General features: G+C 40.8%; 2 protein-coding genes across 6 annotated transcripts in view; one reads left to right on the top strand and one right to left on the bottom strand.

Moving 5' to 3' along the window:
* SYN2 (synapsin II) overlaps positions 1-8,216 on the top strand; it is a 256,865-nt gene that overhangs the window by 185,112 nt on the left and 63,537 nt on the right. The window lies entirely within an intron of this gene.
* TIMP4 (TIMP metallopeptidase inhibitor 4) overlaps positions 1-8,216 on the bottom strand; it is a 19,147-nt gene that overhangs the window by 580 nt on the left and 10,351 nt on the right. For 2 of the 5 annotated variants that reach the window (XR_011167541.1, XR_011167540.1), the window contains exons 3-5: positions 3,853-3,967; positions 1,623-1,747; positions 48-322 (exon numbers count right to left, since the gene is read on the bottom strand). Coding sequence is in view for 1 of the 5 variants with exons in the window: in XM_069083917.1 (XP_068940018.1) it covers positions 125-322; positions 1,623-1,747; positions 3,853-3,967 (438 nt within the window). In the remaining 4 variants the exon portion in view is untranslated. Of the gene's footprint in view, positions 1-14; positions 323-1,622; positions 1,748-3,852; positions 3,968-8,216 lie in introns of those variants that run through there. The other 3 variants (XR_011167539.1, XR_011167538.1, XM_069083917.1) reach the window with 3 other exon arrangements.

Below are 8,216 nucleotides of genomic sequence, written 5' to 3'. Positions count from 1 at the left end.
GATGGATGGATGGATGGATGGATGGATGGATGGATGGATGGATGGATAGATGGATGGATGGATGCATGGGTCTGGCCTCCAGGCCACTCAGGGACTGGGGCTGAGTGTGTGGTAATGCTTCTCTCTAGGGCTCACTGACATCAATGAATTCCTTCTCAGGAGGGAGGCCAGCCCGGTACCAGCCACAGGTGCCATCGCTGCGCTTAACACAAGCATAATGCTGGGCCTGGTGCCCATAGAGCTTCCGCTCAATCAGCCAGTCTGTCCAGAGACACTCATTAGGGGCCGAGATGGAGCAGGGCACTGTGTAGCAGGTGATGATCTAGACAGAACAGAACATGAGGGGTCAGGCAGTACTCTAGAACATTCACTGACTTCCTGAGCCAAAGGCCCTGGGTTCAAATCCTGACTCTGATGATTATTGCCTGTGTGACATTGGGCAAGTTGCTAGCCTCTCTGGGTCTCGTTACTCAGCCATATAAAATGAGGGGTTGCCTCACCTAGAAGATCGTCTCTGATCTGTAAACCTATGAGAGTGTGTTTAGACTCATGAATCACTGAATGGAAGGGGCCTTAGAAATAATTAATAATGATAACAATAATAGCAATAGTAGCTACCATTTGTATAGTCCTTACCATGTGCCAGGCACTGTGCTAAGAGCTTTACAAATATCATCTCATTTAATGCTCACAACCCTGGGAGGTAAGTGCTGTTATCATCCCCATTTTAGGAAACTGAGGCAAATAGGGGTTAAGTGACTTGCCTAGGGTCATAGAGCTAGGAAATGTGTAGGGATGGATTTGAACTCAGGTTCTCCTGACTCCAGACCCAGTGCTCTATTCACTGCACCACCTAGTTGCCCATCAGATTTTACCTCCTCATTTTACAGCTGAGGAAACTGAGGCCCGTGGAGGTTACCTGACATGGCCCAGGCCGAAGGAGCTCTTGGCAGAACATGATTCAGAACTTGGGTCTTCTATCTCCCAAATCACAAAGGATTCTTATTTTCTCTTTTCTCCTTCTACTCTTTACTTGGCTAGCTTGCAAAACACACTTTGTAACCTTTTTCTTTTGCTTCCTCTATTGAGGGAAATAAAAGATCCCAGCAGGAATCTTTCACACTATGTTCCTTGGCCAGTGTCCCTTGGAGCAGAGAATGTAACTTCTAAAGAAAACTTCTGCACCACCTTGGGATCAAAGATTCAGGGGTCATCTACCCTGACCCTATTTTACAGAGGAGAGAAGAAATGCTCAGATAAGTTAAGTAAGACCATATAGGTAGTAAATTACATATATGTATGTACACATACACATACATATACATATACACATATATTACATTTATTATTTACATATAATGGTCCTAAAAGTGGCCATCTTTAGATTTGTGACCTTAGGCAAGTCACAAGTAACCTTGGGCAAGCAATTTCTCTGAACCTCAGTTACTCGTGAATAAAATGAGAATAACTTTAGCTCTGATGTTCTCCAACCCTGTCATTCTTTCCTTCTAAGCCCTGTGGTGGGATCTATGAGCAGAATCTTCCTCTATAGGCTCAGGCAGGGCATTGAGAGGTCCAGCCTTCCCTTTTCCCTGCCCTGTGGCCCTTTTCCCCCCATTTACCTTGCAGCCACAGTCAATGTGGTAACGATGATTCAGGCTCTTCTTCTGCAGGAAAGACAGGTCGTCCCAGGGCTCTATGTAATTACACATATTGATGAATACTTTGCCATTCTCTAGAATCTGGCCTGTAGGAAGGAGAGAAAGTCATTAGCCATGCTCCTCTGCAACCCTTCAGTTAAGGCTTCTGGGGAACTAGTGCCTTCTTAGAGACCAGAGTCTTAAGACATGTAATGGCAGGGGTGGAGCGGAACTAATTAGCTGCAGAGGCCCCTGCTTGGCATTCCTGTCTTTCCTTTCTTCCTCTTAAGCTCTGTATTCAGGAGAAGATTTAATAAACTATACCATTCGGGAAGACACCATACAAATTCCTTTGCTTGGCATTCAAGGCCCTGTACAATCCAGCCCCACCTACCTTTTAAAATTTAAAATTTATTATTTGAAATATCTCAATAACCCCAACCAAAATGGCATCCTTAAGATTCCCTTGACAATCCATGAGTCCTCCCACCTCTGAGATTCTGTCATTCGCTTCCTTCTAGAAGCTTTAGAGATGATCCGATTCTGATTTATAGATAAATAACAATCCATCAAAATCAATTGACTTGTCAGGGGTCAAAGATGCAGGGTCAGAACTGGAGATTCTATTTCCTCATTCCGCACCAACCTTACTGCCTCCCTGGTTCTGCAGATCCTCAAGGGACTGAATCCTGTCAAATCCGAGCTGGTGCAAATGATACTCAGATGACCTGTGGAAAACCTTTAAAGGGCAGGGTGAATTCACCACCACCTCTACTCCCCAGAAACCTGCAGACCCAAAGTGAGCCATTAACACCAAGTTGCTTCTGGGTCCCAATAGAGTCCCATTTATAGAGCACTTTGAATTTTACAAAGATGATCTCATTCAATCTTCCCACCTGGGAAGCAGGTGCTATTATTGCCCCCTTTTCAAAAAATGAGCTTCAGGCTTCTAGGACATGATGCCATCTGAACAACATCATACCCAAACAGGGGCATCTAGAAAATCTAACTCTATTCTATTTGGCCTTATGGCTGGTTCTCCACCATGACAGTGGTGAACACCTTTGGGTGAAAATACCCCTCTCTGTTTCATACCTCACTTGATACTGATAACCAGAAGCTCACCAAACAAGGTTTTTTGTGTTGTTACATCCTTCCAGGAATCTTGATTTTGTGATTTGTGCACACGGAGGCATCTTGTTGGAAGAGGGCCTTTAGGATGGCATTCCATTGTAATGAATCAAATGCTTTTTGATGGTCAACCAATAATAAGCATAGAGTGGGATCTTCCAATCAAATGGTATGAGAGCAAACCCAGAATAAGCCTACTCCCACACACACACACTCATACACTCTAAATGTGGTTCTAAGATTTGGGAGAGATTTGACTAGATTAGATAGATGGCCATGAAAGATTTACGTAGTATCTAGAAATAATGGTCCTATCCACTTCTGGTCTGGTCTGGTCAGGACCATATGTGGAATATTGTGTTCAGTACCAGGTTCCACATTTTAAGAGAGACACTGGCAAATTGGAGCAGGTCCAGAAGAGGAAGAGGAGGGTAGGAGAACTGAAAGCCAAGGAATGATTGGAGATCCTGGGGCAGGTCGGTGTGAAAAAGAGAAGACTCAGGCACAAGGATAGAATAATCACAAACTCCAAACAGTTAAAGGGTCATCATGTGGAAGAGGGGGAGTAAAATTGTTCTGTTTCACTCCTCAGGGTTGGACCAGTACCAACAGACAGGAGTTACACGAGGGAAGACTTTAGCTTAACATAAAAAATAATTTTCTGGCATTGATAACTTGTCCAGTAATGACATAGGCTCTCTTGTAGAGGTAGGGAGTTCACCGTCAATAACAGTGGTCAAATGGAGATTGGATGGCCATCTAGCAAAGATGCTATTAGAGGACATTTCTGTAGAAGGATGTACTTTCTAACCATAAGATTCTGTGATTTTGCCTCTCACTGGGATAGCTTCTTTCTGTTCATAACAAAATCCAACTGAGCATTGATTGGAGGGCCCCAACCATTCCAGTGTTTAGCACAGTGCCTGACACAGAGTGAGCACGTGATGCTTATTGCTTGATATTGATTGATTGAACCAGTCCAACTGATGGAGCCAGAAGCCTCAAGCTACAGAGTGAGAGGCTCTGCTTTGTTCTGCTCCCCCATGGAGGCAGGCCCTTTTCATTGACCTGAAGCACTTACCAGTGAGGAGATATTGTTTCTTCTTATTGGCTTCTAGCCTGACCCCACAAAGAGAGGAGTCTAATGGTGTGTAGACATACTGAACGTCCTTCACCTTATCGAACCCTTTAAACATCTACAAGACAAGTTCAGAAAAGCAAATTTGGGTGAGATGGTACCAAAATTTTATGGCAAAATAAATACATGCATGTATTTATGTACTTACTTTTTCACTGTTAATAAGATCAACTGGAAAGGTCAATTCAGGGATTGTGGGAGTGTGCCAGGCCTAACTAAGCCAATTTTAATGAAAAGAGAATCTCAGGTCATTCCAGTTGGTGGGACGGTACTTTTGGGGCTCTGATACAGAATGAGGGATACAACTTTGAAGAGAGCTGAGTTAACAGGTGTTTTTTTTTACCCCTTCCCTCCAAGGATGGCTCTAAATAGGGATCCTTAACCTCAGATCTATGAACTTTTAAAAAAATATTTAAAAACCACATTTTAATATGATAGGCTTCCTTTATAATACTATATATTTTATTTTATGTACTTAAAAGCATTATTCTGAGATGTGGTCTAAAAGCATCACCAGACTGCCAAAGGGCCCATGACATAAAAGGTTAGGAATCTATGCTGTAAGGGGATAAGGAAGAGACTGCTTCAGCCCAAACTCAGTTTCTAGGGCTGGCTCCTATATTTTCACTCCTCTTCCTTCCTACCCCCCTTCCTAAACCTCTCAGGAAAGCAAATGAGAATCTCATCATAATAAGATATAAATAACTTGGGAGGCTTAATGTGTTATCTTTGCCAAGGTTGCTTACATATTAAAGTGAGACAATGTCTTGAGCAAAAGGAATGATTATCTAACAGTGGAATATCAGGAGACAATGACAGGTGATGATACATTTGGGAAAGAAGACTTTCTTCCCCAATTCTCCAGTTGAGTCACATCAGCAGCCTCCTCTGCTACCTATGTGTAAGACTATTATAGCTAAGGAAGATCACAGAAGCAGCCCGTGCTTGACAAGTTTTTAGGGGTCTGCCCTACAGAGCAAGAGACTTTTGTATTTTGTAGGCACAGATCTGGGTTCTAACCTAATATTTGTGCTGAGGTCCTCACTAAAACACTAATGTCTTTAGACCAAAATCATATTTTCCTTTTGAATAAGACTGGGGAGCCTTCGTTTATAGCCCAAATTTAGCTCTTACCCTGATGTCATCTGGCCCGTGTGGTCAGTTCCAAGAAATATAATCAAACTTACGATGAAAGTTACAAAAATACAACAAAGTCTTAAAAGTCTTTACTGGGGCTAATATAACATGTTATAGGGATTCTACATAAAAGTTTCTCTTTGTGTTCAACATGTGCATGCATGTTCATGTGTGGCACTCACATGTATATGTGCGCATGTGCATATGCATGTGTCTCCCTATCTCTGTGTCTATTTTGGGGGACATGAGTTTGAAAGTTTTAAGGTTCCTGTTCTTAAAAGGTAAATAAGCAAATTTTTAAAAAATATATATAAATTTAAAAAGTTTAAATAGAAATTTTTTTCATTTAAATTTTAAAAATTTAAATAGATTTAAATAAATTGAATAATTTAAATTTTAAAATGGAAAAAAATTACTCATATGACCCTCAATTGAGGCTGTCCACACAGGGATCTGCACATAAAAGATGCTCAGTGAATATTTATTGAATATTGACTGAATTGAGGCAGCTATTGAAAGATCACTGGCCTTAGATTCTGAAGATCTAAATTTGGGTCCTAATCTGCCATTAAACAAGTCATTTCCCCATCCCTGAGTTTCGATTTCTTTATCTATAAAATGAAGGAAACAGCCTACTTCATAGGGTTTTTATGAGAATCAAAGGAGATACTTTATATGGAAGGAAAGAAACAAGCATTTATTAAGCATTTGCTATGTGCCAGTGGGGCAATTAGGTGGCGCCATAGAGCACAGGACACCAGGCCTGGAATCAGAAGCCTCATCTTCCTGATTTAAAATGCAGCCTCAGACATTTTCTAGCTGTGTGACCCTGGGCAAGTCACTTAACCCTGTTGGACTCAGTTTCCTCTCCTGTAAAATGAGCTGGAGAAGGAAATGGCAAACCACTTCAGTATCTTTGCCAGGAAAACCCCAAATGGGGTCATGAAATGTCAGATATTGTTGAAAAAAGACTGAACAAAAATGTGCCAAGTATTGTGCTAAGGACTTTACAAACATTATCTCATTTGACCCTCACAACCACCCTGTGAGGCTCGTGGCATTACTAAGTGACTTGTCCAGGGTCACACAACTAGTAAGTATCTGAGGGTGGATTTGAATTCAGATCTTCCTGACTCCAGGCTCAGAGCTTTACCTGCTGGACCACCAGTTGCCTCTTTAGGGATGTGAAAGTACATTGTACTATGATTAGAGAAGTGGAGTGGGAGGCAAGGAGACCTCATGGAAACCCTGCTTTATATTTATTAGCTGTGTGGCCTTGACCAAGTCATTTAACTTCTCTATTTCTTTATTCATAAAGTTCTTCAATGATGGGACAACAACAGTTATGCTATTACAGTTCAATGACAGTTCTTCAGCTAAAATAAAATCACAGAAGAGCACTTTTAAAAACTGAAAATGGTATAGAAATAACAATTTTATTATTACACTATTATAATAGTTGAGAAGGGGTATAGTTGTAGACCCAAGATGTCAAACAGGCAGGAACCAGATTGAAATGTAATTGGGAAATATTTAACAAAATAAATAAAAATACATTAGAATATAGATGATATTAATGTGATTTTCTTTTTTGAAATTTTAATATTTTATTTTTTCCAATTACATATAAAAAGAATTTTTAATATTCTTTTAAAAAATATATATGGTTTTCTAAGTCAATGTGCAACCCACATGGATTCTTATGGGGGCCTCATTTCTATTTGAGTTTGACTTCACTAGCACAGAGGAAAGAGAGCTGACTTCAAAGTCAGGAAAACCTGGGTTCAGGTCCAGCATCTGACGCATACTGGCTTTCTGACCCAGAGCAAGTCACTTAACCCGGCAACAAATAATCTAAAACTAAAATACAGCAAATTGTATGTAAATAGAGATTTGTGGTTTTCCCTATATATATGGAAGCAATAATATTTGTTGATATTTGTCAAATTCATAATAAGAAAAAAGAAACATTTTTTAAAGAGACAGTAATTTGCAGAGCAGGCCCTGATCTGCTTTGGTAGAGGGGATTTCCACACTAGGAGTTCCTTATTTGAATGAAGGCCCAGTTAGAAACAAAAGTTATAAAACTGTAAGCTATCATGGGCAAACATAAGTAGGTCTGAGACTTAGATAGAAAAGCCCTTTCTTCTCCTTGCTTTGGAGAAATGCCCCTTTTCCCTTAGTCCTGCCTTGATGTTCACATTCCAGGTTGTACATGGTATTATCATAGGTGGGTAGCTCTGAAACACATTCCCCTGGGAAGGGGAGCACCTTTTGCCCTTGTCATTTCTTGCCTTCATGGAGATGAATTGATAGGCAGCTGAGATCAAGAAGACAGAGGACAAGTACCAGTGTGGGCCTTGCCACCCTGAGATGGGGTACGTAGAATCCCAGCTGACCAACCATGCAGCACACAGTGAGTCCTAGACCCTGTTACATTCCATGTGTATGGTCTTGGGCAAATTGCTTCGTCTCCCTAGGCCTCCGTATTCATGACTCTAAAATAAGGAGATTGTGCTATCTATGGTTCTTCTTGCTCTAAATTGTATGGTCAAGAGCGCCCCTTTCCTGCAGATCCCTCCAAAAGTACAAATGTTCCACCCATTTCTCAGATGCCAAATGTTCCCAAGAACCAAAGAGGAGCCAAATAGCATTTAGAGAAGAATCTAATTTTTTTTTAAATTTTAAATCATTCTGGCTACCTTAAAGTTTAACAGTTTACACTGTTACTCTATCCCCTTCTTTTACCCCACAGTAGTGACCTATATGGCCCTCTGAGCATTGCATCTTCTTCACTTCCCCATGTGACACTGGGCTTAAAAAATTTTTTTTTGAGACAATAGGAATTAAGTGACTTGCCCAGGGTCACACAGCTAGTAAGTATCTGAGTCCAGGTTTGAATTCATATTCTCTTGACTTCAAGGCTGGTTGCTCTATCCACTTCACCAACTAGCTTCTCCCAGAAAAAACGGTTTTTTAAAAAATATTTTGAATAGAGCACCAGCTCCGGAGTCAGGAGGACCTGAGTTCAAATCTAGCCTCAGATACTCGACACTAACTGTGTGACCTTGGGCAAGTCACTTAACCCCAATTGCCTTGCTTTCAAAAATTAGATAGATAGATGATAGATAGATAGATAGATAGATAGATAGATAGATAGATAGATAGAT

Source organism: Petaurus breviceps, unplaced genomic scaffold (genome assembly GCF_028583685.1).
Source record: "Petaurus breviceps papuanus isolate PSGF00001 unplaced genomic scaffold, PetGlider_PUasm1.0 174, whole genome shotgun sequence".
NCBI classification, from domain to species: Eukaryota; Metazoa; Chordata; class Mammalia; order Diprotodontia; family Petauridae; genus Petaurus; species Petaurus breviceps.
The sequence above is the reverse complement of the archived record's forward strand: the minus strand, read 5'-3'. Positions and strand labels throughout refer to the sequence as shown.